General features: G+C 50.4%; 1 protein-coding gene across 1 annotated transcript; it reads right to left on the reverse strand.

The window, feature by feature from the left end:
• Positions 1 to 3,835: 3,835 nt before the first annotated feature.
• Positions 3,836 to 22,305, reverse strand: LOC116970148 (neuronal PAS domain-containing protein 3-like; the record flags this gene model as incomplete). The annotated part of the gene is made up of 7 exons (XM_033016861.1): positions 3,836 to 5,576; positions 7,248 to 7,363; positions 10,684 to 10,831; positions 12,058 to 12,164; positions 15,157 to 15,350; positions 20,200 to 20,315; positions 22,131 to 22,305. Coding segments are annotated over 7 exons (1,887 nt in total), but the record flags the coding sequence as incomplete, so codon positions are not given.
• Positions 22,306 to 22,963: the final 658 nt, after the last annotated feature.

Genomic DNA, 22,963 nt, shown 5'->3' on the forward strand with positions numbered 1-22,963 from the left:
GTGGCGTGTGGAAAATAATCTTTCCCTTCCATTCTGTGGTTATTTTTCTCTCTCTCTTCCTCACAATGTGGACGGGTGGCAGTTCTGCCATTTTCTAGAGAGGCAAGAGATGGCTGATGCTGGAATCGTGAGGATAACGTTGAGTTTAGTTCATATTTAATAAGGAACATGTTTAATCGAAGGTGGACAAAAATGCTGGAGAAACTCAGCGGGTGAGGCAGCATCTGTGGGGAGATGGAATGGGTGCCGTTTCGGGTCGAGACCCTTCTTCAGACTGGGCATTTCGGGTCGAGACCCTTCTTCAGTCCGAAGAAGGGTCTCGACCCGAAAACGGCACCCATTCCTTCTCTCCATAGATGCTGCCTCACCCGCTGAGTTTCTCCAGCGTTTTTGTCCGCCTTTGAGTTTAGTTCATTGTCACTTGAGGAACTGTGCGTGTCAGGCAGCATCCGTGGAGGGATGTGGGCTGACGGTGTTTGGGGTTTGGACCCTTGAGTCCCTTTGAGACGACCCTTGGGGTTTGAGCCTTCAGTTCTGAGGTAAAGGTCGTGCCCGAAACGTCACCTGTCCGTTTGATTCCACCTGTTGTGCCTGAGCCGCTGATGTCCTCCAAGCACTTTGTTTTCACTCGTGATTCCAGCATCTGCGTGTTCTGAGCATTGTTATCTGCTGAGGGACTCCCTGAAGCTTGGTGCAGCCAACACCCAGGAAAAAAAACCCAAAGTGCTGGAGGAACTCAGCGGGTCAGGCACAACAGGTGGAAGCAAACGGACAGGTGACGTTTCGAGTTGGGACCCTTCTTCAGAGTTTACCTTTGCTTTTTATGGCACAAACTTGGAAGCAGGCCCTTCGGCCCACTTTGACCATGCTGACCAAGATGCCCATCTAAGCTAGTGCCATTTGCCCAGGTCTGACCCATATCCCTCTAAGCATTTCCCATGCACCTGTCCGAATGGTGCATTCTCTCCACAGATGCTACCTGACCCGCTGAGTTCCCCCAGCATTTTGTCATGTCTGGCAAATGATGGTCTTTCCAGCAACCCTCTTGAGAAAATGCCCCAGAAACCTTTACCCCGTTGTAAACTTGTAAGTGCACGCCGATCTAGTTAGAGGCAGAGAGGCGCAGAAATGCCCCACTCTTTATATTTTATTCAGAAATACGATCCAGTGAGTTTGGGCATTTCGAATCCTCTTGGTAATCTAGGATCGGTGGAGAAGTTGAAGCAACACTGTCACCTACTGGCAGTGAGCCTACATTGCAATGTTTTCTTTAAAATTATATATACTCCATTAGTTGGGACAATTCTAATTTGCTCTTTGTTCTAAACACAAATGTTTCACCATTTTGCCACTGACATTGAAATTTTGTGTTAAAATTGTGATGCGTTATACTTCAATATTTACAGGATCATAGCTCAATGTTCTGCTTTACAGATCATTAAACTCCTCCATTTGTATAACTCTGCCCTGCTAATGCCCTGGGGATTTTCTTTGATTCACTAAAGGATGCAAGTTGTCCTTCTTTAGTCAGAGGGTGGTGAATCTGTGGAATACATGGCCACAGAAGGCTGTGGAGGCCACAAGTCAGTGGATATTTTTAAGGCAGAGATAGATAGATTCTCGATTAGTACGGGTGCCAGGGGTTATGGGGAGAAGGCAGGAGAATGGGGTTAGGAGGGAGAGATAGATCAGTCGTGTTTGAATGGCAGAGTAGACTTGATGGGCCGAATGGCCTAATTCTGCTCCTATCACTTATACCCTTAAGGCCAGAGTATATTGCCCATCCCTCAACAATTATTGCATATGTGGATGTACAGGGAATGGAAGGATATAGATTGTGCATAGGTAGGTAAGAGATGGCATTGTGATGACACGGGCGTTGTGGGCCGAAGGGCCTGTTCTGTACTGTTCTATAAGTTATGGACGAGTCACCATCTTGACAGCTGACGGTCCGTGTGGTAAGGGTGATTGCTGTGAGTGTGTGTTACTGTTATATAAGGCGTTGGTGAGGCCACATTTAGAGTACTGTGCTCAGGTTTGGTCACGATCTTACAGGAAAGATGTCGTCTAGCTTGAAAGGGTTCAGAGAAGATTTACCAGGATGGGATGTTGACACAAAAACCACTAAACTTCAAAGGGCACCCTCCGGACAGCTGGAAAACGCTTTGGCACGTTCTGGGGCTCAGGCTGAGAACGGGGCTGTGGGAAATGAAATCTGCGTAGGAAGTGTGACTCAGGTTGTAAGTGCTGCGTGCACAGAGGCAACGCCTGCGCTTCACAAAGCACACGGGCCCTGGGTCACAGGCCCAGCAAGGTGCGGGAAAACTCCACCAGAAAGGTCAGCAGAGCCCTGTCCCACGGTACGAGTTCATTCCAAGAGCTCCCCCGAGTTTAAAAAAAATCAAACTCGTGGTAAGCACGGAGGATGAACGTAGCGGGTACGTCGGAGCTCGGGGATGTCACTTTTAGCGCTAACGGCAGGTACTCGGGAAGACTCGCTAACGGCAGGTAAGCACGGGAAGACTGGTGAAGATTTTTCAACATGTTGATAAATGTCCAGGAGATCCCCGAGTACCGACGAGCGTCCATTACCGTAAATCTCCGAGTTCGAATCAGGGCAAACTCGGGAGAGAGCTCTTGGAATGAACTCGTACCGTGGGACAGGGGTTTAACTCTGCAACTTTAACTCTGCAACCCCCCCCCCCTGGTTTTACCTCCGATTGAAATTGCCCTCCACCAAAAAACAAAGCTGAGTGCAAATTGCATTGTTCAGATTTACAAGGAGTGACTTTGGGGGGAAACTTTGGGCTTGTAAAGGAGACACTTCCACTGATTGCTTCACTGGATTGCTTCACAGCTGAATGTTTGAGAATGTTTCCGCTGGAAAAATCAAAGGTAGACAAAACTGCTGGAGAAACTCAGCGGGTGAGGCAGCATCTATGTAGCAAAGGAAATAAGTGACGGTTCAGGTCGTATTTCGCTTGGGTAGTTTACACCCCAGCGGTATGAACATTGACTTCTCCAATTTCAGGTAGTCCCTGCTTTCTCCTCCCCTTCCCAGCTCTCCCACAGCCCACTGGCTCCGCCTCTTCCTTTCTTCTTCCCACCCCCACATCAGTCTGAAGAAGGGTCTCGACCCGAAATGTCACCTATTCCTTTGCTCCATAGATGCTGCCTGACCCGCTGAGTTTCTCCAGCATTTTTGTCTACCTTTGCATTCAAGAGAGAGTTAGGTGAAGCTCTTAGGAATCAAGGGATATGGGGAGAAAGCAGGATTTTCGATGATCAGCCATGATCATATTGAATGGTGGTGCTGGCTCGAAGGGCCGAGTGGCCTACTCCTGCACCTATCTTCTATGTTTCTATGTTTCCCCTGCTTTATCCAAAGTAGCAGGGATAGTTCGGCACAGCAGAGAAGCAGAGTTATGCTCCGTCTATGTTATCCCAAAGGGAGAGAGAAAAAAACTGGTTAGATACAGAGTAAAATTCCCCATGAAACACTCCAAGAGCAGGAACAGCCCTGGGTTAGGTAGGGAGTGAAGGCTCATTCCACATTGTCCCAACAAACATTCTGAGCGCCAAGCTTCTGAAACAGTGATGCACAGCTGGATTACGCTGGAAGAGAAAGCAGCCTGGAATTTCTTTGTTCGCTCTCTTCATTCCCCCAAAAGCTTAAGACAAGGATGAAGAAAGCTGGATTGAATGACGATACACTGAACAACACATTAAAGCCTTGGCATATTCTCCGCAAACCTCTCAAAGGCCCATGGCAAGTGGAAGCACTACTTGGCTGCCTGTAACGCCACCTGTCCTTAGGGGAATGGCTTTTGTTTTCTGTTTGCCTATTTGTTTTACAAATGTTACCGACTGGCTGTACATTATACACAGAGCAGGCCCATGGGGACATGTAGGCCTGTGAGGCTCAGGTGCGAATGAATGGTCAAGGTGGAGAAGCAGGCCTTAGAGCCTAACTGGACAACGACTGACAAAGGCTCAGACAAGACATCAAAGTGGACACTGGCTGGGTGAGGCCTTGGGCGGACTATGAGGTGGCTGAAGGCCCAAGTAGGTCAAGCGCGAGAGGTTTAAGGTCAAGGTGGAGGTTGACTGAGCAGAGGTTCAGTTTCTGCTCAGTTGACTGCACAACGGAGGCGGGGATGGGGGCCCAAATGGTGGACGTACCCGCCCCGCCCCCTTCCTGCCACCCTCACCGACACCATCCCGTGCCAACAGTCGGCCCGCCCTTCCACGGACTGCCAGCTGGGTCGTCTCCTCTTGGGCCACCCCAGCGTGGCTCTCCCCCACGGTCAATCTTCCTTCCACCACCCCCTCCCCGAGCCCTTCCACTTCCGACGTGGACTGGGACCGAGAGAAAGGAAAATAAGTGCTAGTCTCTGGGACTGGAGGAGAAGGAGGTGGTGGGAGTATGGTTAAAGTTTAAAAAAAATTGTTTTTAAGGAGATAAAACAAAGGAGGAGGTCCATAGTCTCAACGTGGAGGCTGGGGGGTTTGATGGAGTGATCCTTCCCTCACAGGGACACGGCTTCAGTCTTCCTTGCGGTCGAGTGTCTGGGGGGCGTGGATGGGGAAGGGCAGGGTGGAGAAGAGGGCCTCGGCCGTGGTGAAGGCCTGGGGCAGGCCAGCCGCGGCGAAGGGGTTGGCCGCCATGTTGAGGCGTTGGACGTGGTGGTAAATCATCTCAACTTGGGCCTTCTGCTCAGCGGCAAAGGCCGGGCCGTTGAGGTCGACGAAGTTGAGGGCGTGCGCGGCGGGCAGCAGGTTCCCGGGCACGGACAAGGCCACGTCTGCCGGGGCGTAGCGGATGGTGCTGGCCGCGTACAGGCTGGAGGGCAGGGCGGACACTTGGGCCTGGATCTCGGCCTTGTCGTCGGCGGCAACAACGGCCGGAGGAGGGGGAGGAGAGACCGCGTCGGAAGACGAAGCGCCCGGTGCCCCGCGAGGCGACTGGCCGAAGGGAGTCTTCTGAGCGTCGGCAGCTGCGGGCGGGGTGTGGGCAGGGTCGGGGTGAAAGTGCTCGGAGGCCGAGGCTTTGGCCTGCCGGTAGGCCATGTCCCCCCTTGGGTAGTTCCAGACGGCACCGTGGCCGTCGAAGCCCACGGGCTGAATGGCCTCAGTCTTGACCTTGGGGGTGGGGACTCGCTCGGACGAGGTCCGGGGCCCTCCGAAGTCGTGCGGCCCCAGGCCTGGGCTGGGGGTCTTCCTCCTGGGGCCCGAGCCGTCTCTCGGCCTCTTCCTCCTCTTGGGGTACTGGTGCTTTGCAGCCTCCTCCTCCGAGCTGCCAGTGCCATCCTCGCTAGGCCCGGAGCCTCGCTGCTCACGGCCTTCGCCCAGGGCCTGGGCCTCCACCTTCAGCCGCTTGACCCGTGACAGGACAAAGCTCCGTCTTCCTACACCGCTTGGCCCATCGCTATCCGACAGGCTCGAGTCACTGTCGTCCTTGGCTGACGTCATCTCCTCCTCAGACTGGTTCCCCGATCGCTTCCAGCCCTCCAACCGGGCCTCACCAGCCGCCCCCAGGCCTGCGGCCTTCCCCAGGGCCTTCGGCATGCAGCCTCCTGCAAGGAAAAGGGGGAGAGAAATGAACTATTGATTGTCTTTGGGTGCTTAATGACATATGACATTTAAACATTCCCGACTCTCTCGTTGTCCACACAAAGTAGGTGAGCCTGGCGTGATATTGAGAACTTGCACCCCCATAATAGGTCCTGCCAGGACCCAAGGGCCTGAGCTATATGGATAAGATATAAGATTGTTAAGGGCTTGGACACGCTAGAGGCAGGAAACATGTTCCCGATGTTGGGGGAGTCCAGAACCAGGGGCCACACAGTTGAAGAATAAGGGGTAAGCCATTTAGAACGGAGATGAGGAAACACTTTTTCACACAGAGAGTGGTGAGTCTGTGGAATTCTCTGCCTCAGAGGGCGGTGGAGGCCGGTTCTCTGGATGCTTTTAAGAGAGAGCTAGATAGGGCTCTTAAGGAGAGCGGAGTCAGGGGATATGGGGAGAAGGCAGGAACGGGGTACTGATTGGGGATGATCAGCCATGATCACATTGAATGGTGGTGCTGGCTCAAAGGGCCAAATGGCCTACTCCTGCACCTATTGTCTATTGTAAATTGGGCAGAAAATGCATCTAAGGTGTGTGGCAAGAATATTTCTAACTGCATGGAAAGAGGCCCGGCAGCCCAAATTGCCCAGGCCGACCAAGATGTCCATCTACAATGGTCCCACTTTTACGGGAGTTTTGCTATGTCCACTAATCATTCTTGAACTTCTGGGGACCTTGCGTCCTTATGGCATTAACATTGAATTCTCCCAATTTTGCTAGCCCTTGCTGTCTCCTCCCCTTCCTTAACCCTCTAGCTGTCTCCTCCCACCCTCCCATCCGCCCGCCCTCGGGCTCCTCCCCCTCCTCCCCTTTTCCTTCTTTCTCCACCCCACCCCCATCAGTCTGAAGAAGGGTTTCGGCCCGAAACGTCGCCTATTTCCTTCGCTCCATAGATGCTGCTGCACCCGCTGAGTTTCTCCAGCAATTTTGTGTACATTCTTGAACTTCTACAAGGTGTACTGGATACATCACGGCATTGTTCAGCAACTCGAACGCCCAGGTATGTGTGAAATTACAGAGTGGTGGACACTGCCCTCCCCACCTGCATCCTGTACCTGCCTTCTCTCCATACCCCCTGATCCCTTTAGCCACAAGGGCCACATCTAACTCCCTCTTAAATATAGCCAATGAACTGTGGCCTCAACTACCCTCTGTGGCAGAGAATTCCACAGATTCACCACTCTCTATGTGAAAAATGTTTTCCTCATCTCGGTTTTAAAAGATTTCCCCCTTATCCTTAAACTGTGACTTATGGGGAGGTGGCAGGAGACAGGGGTTGAGAGGGAAAGATAGATCGGCCACGATTGAATGGTGGAGTCGACTTAGAGCGATACAGTGTGGAAACAGGCCCTTCGGCCCAACTTTCCCAACATGTCCCACCTGCCAGCATTCGGTCCGTATCCCCCCCAAAGGTGTCCTATCCATGTACCTGTCTAACTGCTTCTTAAACTTTGGGATAGTCCCAGCCTCAACTACCACCTCTGGTAGCTTGTTCCATCGACCCACCGCTCCTTGTGTTGAAAAAGTGGGAAAACGTGATGGGCCGAATGGCCTCATTTGCTCCTATGACAATGGGATTCACACCTCACAGGGATTGGAGATGACTAGGCTGTGTTTACCTATGTGTTCCCGGGAGTCAGACTCTGAATCCGATAATTCCAGCTGTTTAGAAGGTTTGATGGACAAGAGTGGAAGTTGCGAGATGTCCATCGGTGTGTCTCGAAGCTCTTGTTTGCTGTAAGAGTGAGAAGAAAGAATGTGTCACTATCACACGAAGGTCACTACCACAGCTTGGCACCTTGTTATTGGGGCAGAGAATCAATAATTCAGATTCACAAAAATCAACAAATTACAATGGAAGCCACCGTAATGTAGTTAACACATTTATAGACCCTTCAGCCCACCAAATCCACACCAACAGTGGGCGGTACAGTGCTGCTCTACAATGTCCCAAATCATTTGACGTCACAGTTGGCACAGAAACAGGCTCTTCGGCCGGACTCGTTCATTCCAACCAAGATGCTTATCTGAGCAAGTCCCATTTGACTGTTCAAGTTCAAGTGAGTTTATTGTCATGTGTCCCTGTATAGGACAATGAAATTCTTGCTTTGCTTCAGCACACAGAACACAGTAGGCATTTACTACAAAACAGATCAGTGTGTCCATATACCATAATATAAATATATACACACATGAATAAATAAACTGATAAAGTGCAAATAACAGAAAGTGGGTTATTGATAATCAGAGTTTTGTCCGAGCCAGGTTTAATAGCCTGATGGCTGTGGGGAAGTAGCTATTCCTGAACCTGGTTGTTGCAGTCTTCAGGCTCCTGTACCTTCTACCTGAAGGTAGCAGGGAGATGAGTGTGTGGCCAGGATGGTGTGGGTCTTTGATGATACCGCCAGCCTTTTTGAGGCAGCGACTGCGATAAATCCCCTCGATGGAAGGAAGGTCAGAGCCGATGATGGACTGTGTTTGGGCCATAACCCTCTACACCTTGCCATGTGCGTGTAACATTCTATATGTATAACTTTTAAACATTCTTATTGTACTCTGCTGCTTCCTCTGGCACCTTGCCTAGTTTAGATTTAGTTTAGTTTAGTGATACACCGAGTCGCACTAACCAGTGATCCCCACACACTAAAGGGCCTGTCCCACTTTCACCACCTAATTCACAACCTTTTTTACTCGTGGACATTTTGCATCAGGCTAGAAAAAACGCCGCGACCTACTTGATGCCACGGGTACCTACGACTAGCATCACGACCTCGTGACGACCACGCTGAGAGTATGAGTCAAGGGCAAACTCGGCAGAGGTCGTGAATTAGGTCGTGAAAGTGGCACAGGCCCTTAACACGATCCCACACACACACTGGGGACAATTTTACATTGATACCAAAGCCAATTAACCTACAAACCTGCACGTCTTTGGAGTGTGAGATGAAACCGGAGATATTGGGGAAAACGCACAAGGTCACGGGGAGAACGTGCAAACTCCACACAGACAGCAACTGTGGAGAGGTAATGTGTGCGTGAGAGAATGAGAGTGAGTGAGAATGCTTGAGTGTGTGTGTGTGTGAGAATATGGTTGTGTGTATGATTGTGAGTGTGTGTGGGTGTATGAATGTGAGTGTGCGTGTGTGTGTTTGAATGAGTTTGAGTGTGTATGAAAGAAAGTACATGTGTATATGGTTGTGTATCACAGTGTGTGTGTGAGAATGTGAATGGTTGTGAGTGAATGAGTGAGTGTGTATAAATGTGAGTGAGTGCGCATGTGAGTGAATGTGAATGTGTACATGATTGCGTGTGAGTTTGAGTGTTGTGAGTGAGTTTGAGTGTTGTGTGTGTGAGTTTGAGTGTGTTGTGTGTGTGTTTGAGTGTGTGCGTGTGTGTTTGAGTGTGTGCGTGTGTGTTTGAGTGTGTGCGTGTGTGTTTGAGTGTGCGTGTGTGTTTGAGTGTGTGCGTGTGTGTTTGAGTGTGCGTGTGTGTTTGAGTGTGTTGTGAGTTTGAGTGTTGTGAGTGTGTTTGAGTCTATTGTGTGTGTGTGTTTGAGTGTGTGCGTGTGTGTCCGATTAAACTGACACTGAAATGAACAAATGCAGCTTCCATTAGTGTGCATGTTAATTAGGTCTTGTAATTAAAGCTCGCAATTAAAATATAAATCGTAGCAACTAATGCTTTTATGGTAAATTAGTCACAGCTAATTATTCGCAGTGTAGAGATTACTAAATATTATCGCAGTGATGACATTTTCAGTCTCCCCTTCTCACGAATGCAAAACAGACTAAAAATGCAAGGCTGCGCAGTAACTTTTGCAGATTTATTTCTCTGAAGGGACTGGGGAGAGGGACTGTGATTGATTGCGGTGGACTGCGATTATGGGTTTGATGCGGGGGTGGTCTGTGTGGTGTTGCTTCTCCTGGCCTGGGCCAGAGGGAGCTATTCTCCTGGGCTAGATACAGAATGCTGGAGTAACTCAACGGGTCAGGCAGCATCTGTGGAGGGAATATTTAGGAAGGAACTGCAGATGCTGGTTTAAACCGAAGATAGACACAGAATGCTGGAGTAACTCAGCGGGTCAGGCAGCATCTCTGGAGAGAAGGAATGGGTGACTTTTTGGGTCGAGACCCTTCTTCAGACTGGACTGAACCAGTCAGCGGAAAGACAACACATGATTACAATCGAGCCATTTACAGTGTACAGATAAGGGAATAACGTTTAGTGCAAGGTAAAGCCAGCAAGGCCCGATCAAGGATAGTCCGAGGGTCCCTGATGAAGTAGGTGGGAGCTCAGGGCTGCTCTCTGGCTGTGGTAGGATGAGAGAGTTAGATTTAGCTCTTAGGGCCAACGGAATCAAGGGATATGGGGAGAAAGCAGGAACGGGGTACTGATTTTGGATGATCAGCCATGACCATATTGAATGGCGGTGCTGGCTCAAAGGGCCGAATGGCCTACACCTGTACCTATTTTCTATGATTCAGTTGACTGATAGCAATCTCTTGCTATTGAGGGAGTGCAGCGTAGGTTTACAAGGTTAATTCCCGGGATGGCGGGACTGTCATATGCTGAGAGAATGGAGCGGCTGGGCTTGTACACTCTGGAGTTTAGAAGGATGAGAGGGTATCTCATTGAAACATATAAGATTGTTAAGGGCTTGGACACGCTAGAGGCAGGAAACATGTTCCCGATGTTGGCGGAGTCCAGAACCAGGGGCCACACACAGTTTAAGAATAAGGAGTAAGCCATTTAGAACGGAGACGAGGAGACGCTTTTTCTCACAGAGAGTGGTGAGTCTGTGGAATTCTCCGCCTTGGTGGAGGCCGGTTCTCTGGATGCTTTCAAGAGAGAGCTAGATGGGGCTCTTAAAAATAGCGGAGTCAGGGGATATGGGGAGAAGGCAGGAACGGGGTACTGATTGGGGATGATCAGCCATGACCATATTGATTGGCGATGCTGGCTCGAAGGGCCGAATGGCCTACTCCTGCACCTATTGTCTATTGTCAATCAATCCAAGGTCTAAAGAAAAAAAAGGTGGAGTAACAAGGGCCTCACCTCAGCACATGGTTGACCCAGATGATGTTCTTCTCATTGCCATTCTTGACGTTGATGGAGATAGTGGCACTGGATTGGACCCACATGTAACCTCCATTCTTCTGCATCCAGCGGTAGTACTTAGTGACCACCTGACCCTTGTTTAACACTGTGGGGAGAGTGAGAGAGAGAGAGAGATGTGGTGAGAGAGGCAAATCACTGTGGCAAAAAGGCTCCGGGCAAAACCTATCCAATTGTGTCATCAGTCCATTCCCTCCATGGGAGCTGCCTGACCCGCTGAGTTCCTCCAGCATTTTGCATTTATCTCTCTCCACTTCCCCGTCACACACTCCAAGGGCAGGGACACTGGGGTGGAGGGTACTGCACCAGGAGTCCCCTGCAACCTGTTTCTCTCGCGGTTCACAGACTCGTCAGCCACCTACCACTGTTGTGGGCTGGAAGAGTCTGTGTATCACGTGTACATGGAGTGTGTGAGGCTGCAGCCTCTGTTCCAATATCTACAGGGGCAGCTCCTTCTGGCTGCATTTCTCACCCACCACCCACATCTTTGGACACCCTGTGTGTAGGGGAGAAGGTAGGGCTGAAGATGTCCTGGCCAAGCTGGCCATCTGCAAGATCCTGAATGTTTTTTTTTTGCCATCTTGGACTTAAAAGACTTTGGTGTCGCTGCGGTAGAGTTGCTGCCTCACAGCGCCAGAGACCCGGATTCGATCCTGACTACAGGTGCTGTCTCTAGGGAGTTTGCACGTTCTCCCCGTGACCTGCGTGGGTTTTCTCCGAGATCTTCGCTTTCCTCCCACTCTCCAGAGACGTGCAGATCTGCAGGCTGATCAGCGTGGTATAAATGTTCAATGTCCCCAGTGTGTGTGGGACAGCGTGTGCGGGGATCGCTGGTCGGTGCGGACTCGATGGGCCGAAGGGCCTGTCTCCTTGCTGTACCTCTGAACTAAATTAAATTCTACTGACCAAATGTACAGGAATGAACAGCAGATAAATCGAAGACAGACACAAAAAGCTGGGGTAACTCAGCGGGACAGGCAGCATCTCTGGAAGGAAGGAATGGGTGACGTTTCGGGTCGAGACCCTTCATAGAAACATAGAAAATAGGTGCAGGAGGAGGCCATTCGGCCCTTCGAGCCAGCACCGTCGGCTGATGTCGGGAGTGGGCGGCACATGGATAAGGAAGTGTATAGATAGGGAAGTATCAGGTGTGAAAAGGGGACAAAGGGAATGTAGATCAATGATCATTGTTGGCTGGGAGAAGTTGGGAACACTAAACCGTGTTGCTCTGGGTAACTCCTGTGCGTGTGGGGGGCATTGAGGGACTGCTGCTCTGTGGTCAGGAGGGTGGGGAGGGAACGGCGTTTTACTTACAGTCCAGGTGGCTGTGCCTGATCCCTTCCACGTCCTCAGCGTGGATGAAGTGGTAGCAGTTCTTCCCCACCACGTCCGCCGTACACAGGTCCATGTAATCCGAGATCCTGCACGAAACACAGCAGAGATAAAGGGCGGAACTGCTGCCCCCAGTCGGGGGTCTACACCAGCCGTCGTTTCCCACCCCCCGGACATTACATTTCCCCACCCCTTATTCAGCACTCTTAGTAAGATGGAACTCTGAACTGAAAACCAATCACCTTACGATCCTGACACAAGCGACACAGTTTAATCCCAGGGCAGGGTCGGCATAAGGTAATAATAATAATAATGGATGGGATTTATATAGCGCCTTTCTAATACTCAAGGCGCTTTACATCGCATTATTCATTCACTCCTCAGTCACACTCGGTGGTGGTAAGCTACTTCTGTAGCCACAGCTGCCCTGGGGCAGACTGACGGAAGCGTGGCTGCCAATCCGCGCCTACTGCCCCTCCGACCACCACCAGTCACTCACACACATTCACACACAGGCAAAGGTGGGTGAAGTGTCTTGCCCAAGGACACAACGACAGTATGCACTCCAAGCGGGATTCGAACCGGCTACCTTCCGGTTGCCAGCCGAACACTTAGCCCATTGTGCCATCTGTCGTCCCTAGATACAGACTGAGGCCCCCTCTACACTATTTCATTGCACACTCCAAAAAACATAACAAACAGGTGGAGGAGTAGGCCATTCGGCCCTTCCAGCCAGCACTGCCATTCAATATGATCATGGCTGATCATCCCCAATCAGTACCCCTTTCCTGCTTTCTCCCCATATTCTAAATCCTTCTAAACTCCAGAGTGTACAAGCCCCGCTGCTCCATTCTCTCAGCATATGAGGGGAATTCTCTCAGCCATCCCGGGAATTAACCTTGTAAACCTACGCTGCACTCCCTCAATAGCAAGAATGTCCTTCCTCAAATCTGGGGACCAAAACTGCACACAATACTCCAGGTGTGGTCTCACTAGGGCTCAGTACTACTGCAGAAGGACGCAATTACTGCCCTATCCCCTGTCTCATGGCCCTGCAATTCTTTTGTCTTTTCTGCCCCCCTTTTCAACATCAGAATGAGATTTTCCTCAACAAACGTCCAGCATTCACAGGGGAACAGGAATTTCGGCCAGCAATGTCCTTGCCGAACATGAATCCCAGTTAAACTCATCTCCTCTGCCTGTATGTGATCCATATCCCTCCATTCCCTGCATATCCATAGGCTTGTCTAGTTTGGTTTAGAGATCCAGCGTGGAAACAGGCCCTTCGGCCCACTGAGTTGGTGCCGACCAGCACACTAACACTATCCTACACCCACTAGGGGACAATGTTACACACATACTCCAAGCCAATTAACCTACAAACCTGCACGTTTTTGGAGTGTGGAAGAAAACCGAAGATCTCGGAGAAAACCCACGCAGGTCACGGGGAGAACGTGCAAACTCCGCACAGACAGCACCCGTAGTCTCTATTTTTTTATTTATTTGATTTTCTATTTATTTCCTCTTCTCAGTGGGGAAAAAGGGGGGGAGAAACACATAACCTCTTAAAAGGAAAGGAGAAACCCCTATCCCCCTCTCTCGAACTCCCTAGAAAAGAGTCTCCAAAGGAATCCCTCTCTGAGAAAGAAAGAAGAAATCCTCTCCCTCCCAGAGAAAGAAAGAGGTCTAAAAGAGGGAGCCGAGAAAGAAACCAGAGAGAGAAATCCCTCTCCTCCCTTCCTCTCTCCCTTCCTCTCTCCCTCCCTCTCTCCCTGTCTCTCTCCCTCCCTCCCTCCCTGTCTCTCTCCCTCCCTCTCTCTCTCTCACTCCCTCCCTCTGTGTTTTGCTCCCTCTCGCTCCTCCTCCTCCTGGGGGGACGTGTCACTCCCTCTCCGTTAAACAGGGATAAACATAGACAATAGGTGCAGGAGTAGGCCATTCGGCCCTTCGAGCCTGCACCGCCATTCAATATGATCATGGCTGATCATCCAACTCAGTATCCTGTACCTGCCTTCTCTCCATACCCCCCGATCCCTTTAGCCACAAGGGCCACATCTAACTCCCTCTTAAATATAGCCAATGAACTGTGGCCTCAACTACCTTCTGTGGCAGAGAATTCCACAGATTCACCACTCTCTGTGTGAAAAATGTTTTTGATGAGCATCAGATGTGAACTGCCTTTCCCCGGGACGGCTATCTGGGATCCTCTGCTTCCTCCGCGCTGTGCGAGGCTCAGACTCCACACGGGCCCAGCAGACAGGCACGTTGTGGAGGAGATGGAGAGCGGGCAGCCGAGCGCAACAAGGCAACAAGCAGGTGGACGGTTGGACAGGCAGGTGGAGCAGGCAGAGAGACAGCTAACTGGACAGTGTGATCAGTGGGCAGTCAGACACACACACACAGAGAGGCAGGGAGATAGATGCAACAACTGATGGAAGTGGCGTTAAACCCACAGATGGGAGACACCTAGGAGAGGACTGCTCATCCGCGGATCTGCCCAGCTTAACTTATGAGTGAAACTGCAGCCAACACAGCACCTGGACATCAGGGAGCAGATGGCACCACTCAAACATAGACACAAAAACTGGAGTAACTCAGCAGGACAGGCAGCATCCCTGGAGAGAAGGAATGGGTGACGTTTCAGACTGAAGAAGGGTCTCGACCCGAAACGTCTCTCCAGAGATGCTGCCTGTCCCGCTGAGTTACTCCAGTGTGTATCTTCGACAGTATAGGATGAAGAATGTGGTATCTACAGCATTGCTGTAGCACCTTTTAGTTTAGTTTATACATATTGTTCCCTTTATCCTGTATCTGTACACTGTGGACGGCTCGATTGTAATCACATATTGACTTTCTGCTGACTGGATAGCACACAACAAAACTCTTCTAATAAAAAGATATATTAAAAAAAGAGAAGCTTTTTGACTGGATAGCAAACAACAAAACATATGCTTCTAATAAATAAAATATTTAAAAAAAAGAGAAGCTTCTCCCTGTACCTCGGCAAATTCAAACTCAATCTCTCCTGTACCTTGGAGTTGTGGGTCCCTTGACCCGCTGGCCTGGTGCAGAGTTACTCACCTGTTCTCACAGTAGATGATCTGCAGGTCGAGGCTGACCCTGGACACGAACATGTGGCACTCGATGCGGACCTCGTTGATGGTGGAGGGAGGGAGGGTGTGTGCCAGGGCCACCATCCCCATAAACCTGGTGGGAACGGCCCGCGTGTGGGGCAGCGATAACCGCGGCCTCAAGCGACCCGTCACGTGGATTACCTGTGGCACAAGAGCAGTGTTAGACAGAGGCGTCCGAGACCCTTGTCATCTCCCTTACACACTGATACAGATTCAGGGGCAGTTTCTTCCCTGCTGTCATCAGGCAATTCTCTGTGAGAAAAAGTGTTTCCTCGTCTCCGTTCCAAATGGCTTACTCCTTATTCTTAAACTGTGTGTGTGGCCACTGGTCCTGGACTCCCCCAACATCGGGAACATGTTTCCTGCCTCTAGCGTGTCCAAGCCCTTAACAATCTTATATGTTTCAATGAGATACCCTCTCATCCTTCTACAGAAGTGTGAAAACGCACACCTCCAGATTCAGGGACAGTTTCTTCCCAGCTGTTATCAGGCAACTGTGAACCATCCCACCACAACCAGGGAGCGGTCCTGAAATAGTTCAAAAGCTTTTCACAAACCAACAATCACCACAATTAAAATGTGGGTTATGGAAATAACTGAGACCTTGCATTTGGAAAAATAAGACTTGTCTTAATTGACAAACCAGAACTTTTTGTTAGAATATGGTCTCCATTTATTGAATATTTGAAAAGATACATTGATTTGACACAGAATCAGGGTTGAGACATGAGTTTGGGATTGGATGTATATTTACACTCAACATTTCCCAGATCTATCTCCATAATCTTGTTAGTTTCCTTCTATGTCTCCCTTTTTTTTGTTTATTTTTCTCTCCTTCTTCTCTCTCTATTATTTTCTCTCATCTCTTTCTCCTTTTATAGAAACATAGACAATAGGTGCAGGAGTAGGCCATTCGGCCCTTCGAGCCTGCACCGCCATTCAATATGATCATGGCTGATCATCCAACTCAGTATCCCATCCCTGCCTTCTCTCCGTACCCCCTGATCCCTTTAGCCACAAGGGCCACATCTAACTCCCTCTTAAATATAGCCAATGAACTGTGGCCTCAACTACCTTATGTGGCAGAGAATTCCACAGATTCACCACTCTCTGTGTGAAAAATGTTTTCCTCATCTCGGTCCTAAAAGATTTCCCCATTATCCTTAAACTGTGTGACCCCTTGTTCTGGACTTCCCCAACATCGGGAACAATCTTCCTGCATCTAGCCTGTCCAACCCCTTCAGAATTTTGTAAGTTTCTATAAGATCCCCCCTCAATCTTCTAAATTCTAGCGAGTACAAGCCGAGTCTTTAAAAATTGAAGCTATGTAAGAAATCTGTAATGTAATTGTCGTTTACTATTATTTGTACATATGCTTCTAATAAAAATATATATTTAAAAAAAAGAGAAGCTTTTCACTGTACCTCGGTACACGTGGCAATGAGCTCTACTAAGCTAAAGTGAGGCACCAGACAGTGCGACAGAGGTTCACCTGCATCTCCTCCAACCTCATCTACTGCATCCGCTGCTCTAGATATCAGCTGCTCTACATCGGTGAGACCAAGCGTAGGCTTAGCGATTACTTCGCCCAACACCTCCGCTCGGTCCGCAATAACCAACCTGATCTCCCGGTGGCTCAGCACTTCAACTCTCCCTCCCATTCCGAATCCGACCTCTCTGCCCTGGGCCTCCTCCATGGCCAGAGTGAGACCCACCGTAAATTGGAGGAGCAGGTCCTCGTATTCCGCTTGGGCAGTCTGCACCCTAGCGGCATAAACATTGACTTCTCCAATTTCAGGTTGTCCCTACTGTCTCCTCCCCTTCCCAGCTCTCCCTCTGGCTCCTCCTCTTCCTTTCACCTTCCCACCCCCACATCAGTCTGAAGAAGGGTCTCGACCCGAAACGTTACCTATTCCGTCGCTCCATAGATGCTGCCTCACCCACTGAGTTTCTCCAGCATTTTTGTCCACCTGAAGTGAGCAAGTGGTTTTCACCTGAAATCATTTACTCTGCCACAAGAGGGCAGCCCTGTCCCACACTCACCTGTTAGATTCCTGGAGAACGTACGCTAAATAAAAGTGAATCTCCTTTTGATTTTATTCCTGGGTGGAAAAGAAAGATTCCTGAACTGCTGTGAACTCCCCATCTGTACTTTTAGGAGTATTGTGTGTGTAGTTATACCTCTGTAACCTTCGTCTCCGAGTTAGACACAAAATGCTGGAGTAACTCAGCGGGACAGGCAGCATCTCTGGAGAGAAACTCACACTGGGGACAATTTACATTTATACCAAACCAAAAAACCTACAAACCTGTACATCTTTGGAGATTAGTTTAGATTAGAGATACAGCGCGGAAACAGGCCCTTCGGCCCATCGTGTCCGTGCCGACCAGCGAACCCCGCACACTAATAGCCCTGTCCCACGGTACGAGTTCATTCCAAGAAGGGCCACATCTAACTCCCTCTTAAATATAGCCAATGAACTGTGGCCTCAACTACCTTCTGTGGCAGAGAATTCCACAGATTCACCACTCTCTGTGTGAAAAATGTTTTTCTCATCTCGGTCCTAAAGGATTTCCCCCTTATCCTTAAACTGTGACCCCTTGTTCTGGACTTCCCCAACATCGGGAACAATCTTCCCGCATCTAGCCTGTCCAACCCCTTAAGAATGTTGTAAGTTTCTATAAGATCCCCCCTCAATCTCCTAAATTCTAGCGAGTACAAGCCGAGTCTATCCAGTCTTTCTTCATATGAAAGTCCTGTCATCCCAGGAATCAGTCTGGTGAACCTTCTCTGTACTCCCTCTATGGCAAGGATGTCTTTCCTCAGATTAGGAGACCAAAACTGTATGCCGTGATCTCTTGGAATGAACTCGTACCGTGGGACACTATCCTACACACAGAGGGAACAATTTAAGTTTTTATCGAAGCCAATTTACCTACAAACCCGCACGTCTTTGGAGAGTGGGAGGAAACCGGAGCACCCGGAGAAAACCCACGCAGGTCACAGGGAGAACGTGCAAACTCCGTACAGACAGCACCCGTAGTCTCTGGCGCTGTGAGGCAGCAACTCTACCCGCTGTGCCACCGTGCCAATTATTTCTTTCCAAGTAATTCCATTTTAAGAAACTAATAACCACCGGAGCAGCGTTTAAAGCAGGATATAAAATGAATAATTAGTGAGGGAGGTGTCACGACTGTATAAACAGAACAATTATGCTTTTCAACAACATTATTAACTAAATCTGCACCGTGGTGGTATTTGAGTTTCAGAAGATTGTCTCTGTCCTAATGTCATCGCTCCAGGAGGTGCCAGCATGCTCGGCTGCTAATGAAGGCGCTTAGAAATGCAATCAACATCCCCATGGCAGCTGATGTGTGTGCGGCAAGATCCCACCGAGGAAGGGTCTCGACCCGAAACATCGCCCATTCCCTCTCTCCACAGATGCTGCCTGAACCGCTGAGTTATAGACAATAGACAATAGGAGCAGGAGTAGGCCATTCGGCCCTTCGAGCCAGCACCGCCATTCAATGTGATCATGGCTGATCATCCCCAATCAGTACCCCGTTCCTGCCTTCCCCCCATATCCTCTGACTCCGCTATCTTTAAGAGCCCTATCTAGCTCTCTCTTGAAAGCATCCAGAGAACCAGCCTCCACCGCCCTCTGAGGCAGAGAATTCCACAGACTCACCACTCTCTGTGAGAAAAAGTGTTTCCTCGTCTCCGTTCTAAATGGCTTACCCCTTATTCTTAAACTGTGTGTGGCCCCTGGTTCTGGACTCCCCCAACACCGGGAACATGTTTCCTGCCTCTAGCGTGTCCAAACCCTTAACAATCTTATATGTTTCAAAACTCTGGAGTTACTCCAGCATTTTTTAGTTCCCTTCTTAACAAGGAGTTTATTCAGTGTTTGCAATATACAGTGTAAATTGACTACGGGTGCTGTCTATACGGAGTTTGCACGTTCTCCCCGTGACCAGTGTGGGTTTTCTCTGGGTGCTCTGGCTTCCCTCCCATTTTCTTTCAATAGTGGCGTTACACCAGGCGGTCATTATAATACAATCGTGGCATCTTTATCTACAGCCCCCTGGTGACCAGCGGTCACGGAAGGCCTCCAGAGATCATCCAACTCAGTATCCCATCCCTGCCTTCTCTCCATACCCCCTGATCCCTTTAGCCACAAGGACCACATCTAACTCCCTCTTAAATATAGCCAATGAACTGTGGCCTCAACTACCTTCTGTGGCAGAGAATTCCACAGATTCACCACTCTCTGTGTGAAAAAAAAAAGTTTTTCTCATCTCGGTCCTAAAAGACTTCCCTCTTATCCTTAAACTGTGACCCCTTGTTCTGGACTTCCCCAACATCGGGAACAATCTTCCTGCATCTAGCCTGTCCAACCCCTTAAGAATTTTGTAAGTTTCTATAAGATCCCCCCTCAATCTTCTAAATTCTAGCGAGTACAAGCCGAGTCTATCCAGTCTTTCTTCATATGAAAGTCCTGACATCCCAGGAATCAGTCTGGTGAACCTTCTCTGTACTCCCTCTATGGCAAGAATGTCTTTCCTCAGATTAGGAGACCAAAACTGTACGCAATACTCCAGGTGTGGTCTCACCAAGACCCTGTACAACCGACTCAAATATCTGTTGCACACCACGGCCCTGTGCAACACTCTCCACCCCAGGTCCCCGATGTAAAGGGGGAGCACTCCCTTATAGAGAGACCTCCACTGGGGTGACTCCAGCACTGTGTGTCCTGGGTAAGAAGGAACTGCAGATGCTGGTTAGAATCGAAGGTAGACACAAAATGCTGGAGTAACTCAGCGGGACGGGCAGCATCTCTGGAGAGAAGGAATGAATGGGCGACGTTTCGGGTCGAGACCCTTCTTCAGACCTGTGTGTCCTGCATCGGGTAGGACAGGTGCAAATGCAGTTCCCCACCATGGCGGGACAGCAGTCTCTCTCTCTCCCCACACCATCCACCATCCTTACCTTGTATCCTGAAGACTTGATGTGCACGCCTCGCTTGGTGAGTGTAGACTTCATGCGGACAAAGAACGTTCGTTCCATCGTTATCTCTTCGGGCAGGAGACTGGGGCTGGCAGAGTCTACAGAGACCACAGGGAACTCAGTCACCCTCTCCCCACCACCTCTCCCCCCAACACCTCTCCCCCCACCACCTCTCTCCCCAACACCCACCACCTCTCCCCCCAACACCTCTCTCCCCCCCCCAACACCTCTCTCCCCCCACCACCTCCCCCCCAACACCCTCTCTCCCCACCCACCACCTCCCCCCCCCCCACCACCTCTCCCCCCAACACCTCTCCCCCCCACCACCCTCTCCCCCCAACACCTCTCCCCCCACCCACCACCTCTCTCCCCCCAACACCTCTCCCCCCCCCCCACCACCTCTCCCCCCAACACCTCTCCCCCCACCACCTCTCTCCCCAACCCCCACCACCTCTCCCCCCACCACCTCTCCCCCCAACACCTCTCCCCCCCACCCCACCGTACGCAATGGAGCAGAACGTGGGCCTTTTTTTCATCCATGTCAGTAACCCGACTCGCAGTGTAATCAACGTTGCGGGGGAACAGTTTGTGTTAATAAATTAAAATTTCTGAAAACGAGGAGAAGATTTTCCCCAAAGAACTTTTATTTTTACGAGGATGTTTCCGTAACCGGCTTGTTCCGTCTCCGCACTAGTATCTTTGCTCCGCTACGGGATCTTTGGTGCGGAGACGGAAGCCGGTTACGGAAATGGGGCCGAGAATGACCCACGAATCTGCCCATGACCGTACTACAACTTGCTCGCTGTAGGGTCTTTGGTTTGAACAACTGAAACAGTGGATGAGCTTGGAGGAGAGGCGCTTGGAGTGAGACAAGTTTCAATCTGGGTGGGAAAATATGGAGCCCTGGACTCACCGGCCCGTTGGGTTCGGGTCCTTCCACTCTACGAGTTATTTTTCCACTAAGTAGAAGCAGTTAACCTCTGCCGTTCCCCTGCAGTCCTTGCAGTCCCAACTAATTAATTCCCCTGACAATCAGCCCGCAGTAATGGTGGTGGAGAGGAATATGTTCTCTGCCCAAGCCTGTCCCCATCCCTGTCTCCCTCCCTGCCTGACTCCTGACAGCAAAGCCTGCGGAGAAACCATGAGCTTCCACTAAGATCACACACTTAACTCTTTCTATCGCAGGCCGCACCGATCGCCGGATTGTAGTGTGTGTTTCAGAAGGAACTGCTGATGCTGGAAAAATCGAAGGTGGACAAAAATGCTGGAGAAACTCAGCGGGTGAGGCAGCATCTATGGAGGGTGGTCTCCCCATGGAGGGTGGTCTCCACCATGGAGGGTGGTCTCCTCATGGAGGGTGGTCTTATCACGGAGGGTGGCCTTATCACGGAGGGTGGTCTCCTCATGGAGGGTGGTCTTATCATGGAGGGTGGTCTCCCTGAAGAGGGTGGTCTCCTCATGGAGGGTGGTCCCCTCACGGAGGGTGGTCTCCCTGAAGAGGGTGGTCTCCTCATGGAGGGTGGTCCCCTCACGGAGGGTGGTCTCATGGAGGGTGGTCGCCCCAAGGAGGGTGGTCTCCACCATGCAGGTTGGTCTCCTCATGGAGGGTGGTCTCCACCATGGAGAGTGGTCTCCTCACGGAGGGTGGTCCCCTCATGGAGGACGGTCTCCCCGCGGAGGGTGGTCTCCTCATGGAGGGTGGTCCCCTCATGGAAGGTGGTCTCCCCGCGGAGGGTGGTCGCCCTATGCAGGGTGGTCTCCCCGTGGAGAGTGGTCTTATCATGGAGGGTGATCTCCCCGTGGAGGGTGGTCTCCTCATGCAGGGTGGTCCCTTCATGGAGGGTGGTCTCCCCACAGAGGGTGGTCTCCTCATGGAGGGTGGTCCCCTCATGCAGGGTGGTCCCCACTCTTACCTGGCTCGGGGGTCTCGGCCAGCGAGGAGGAAGAGGTGGAGCTGGCCCCATCTTCGGTGGGGGCTTGCGTGCTTTGCCCGCGGCTACTAGCCAACTTCAGCCCCAGCTGTTCCGCCACCTCAACATGGTCCCCAGGGTGGATGTAGTCGAAGACGCTGCTGCCTGTTAGTTCCACCTGGGCAGGGGGGGGGGGGGGGAATAAAAACAAGGGCGCACACAAACAAGGCTCAATGATGGCCACTCGATTGGCACCACATTCACCAGCGCCCGCTCTCGCAACTGCCCACCCTAACCCCACCTCTACACGTTTAGAGTTACCTCCCGTCTAGACCTACCTGATCTCCCTGTTGCTCAAAACCTTAACTCCCCCTCCCATTTCCATGCTGACCTATCTGTCCTGAGCCTCCTTCATTGACGGAGCACAAATTGGAGGAGCAGCACCTCATATTTCACTTGGGCAGCTTACACCCCAGCGGTATGAACATTGAAGGTAGACAAAAATGCTGGAGAAACTCAGCGGGTGCAGCAGCATCTATGGAGCGAAGGAAATAGGCGACGTTTCGGGCCGAAACCCTTCTTCAGACTGAACATTGACTTCTCTAACTTGTATTCTTGTATTGTATTCAAATTTATTGTCATTGTCTCAGTTAGAGACAACGAAATGAATTTCCCTTACAGGCAGTATCATAAAAATAAAAATAAATAAATAATAATAAATAATAAAACATATTAAAAATAAAATAGAATAAAAAAAAATAAAAAAAAATAAAATAAAAAAAAACTTCAAGTAACTCTTGCTTTCCCTCTCTCTCCCTCCCTCCCCCACCCTAGCT

This window comes from Amblyraja radiata, unplaced genomic scaffold (genome assembly GCF_010909765.2).
Source record: "Amblyraja radiata isolate CabotCenter1 unplaced genomic scaffold, sAmbRad1.1.pri scaffold_571_ctg1, whole genome shotgun sequence".
Classification (NCBI taxonomy): Eukaryota; Metazoa; Chordata; class Chondrichthyes; order Rajiformes; family Rajidae; genus Amblyraja; species Amblyraja radiata.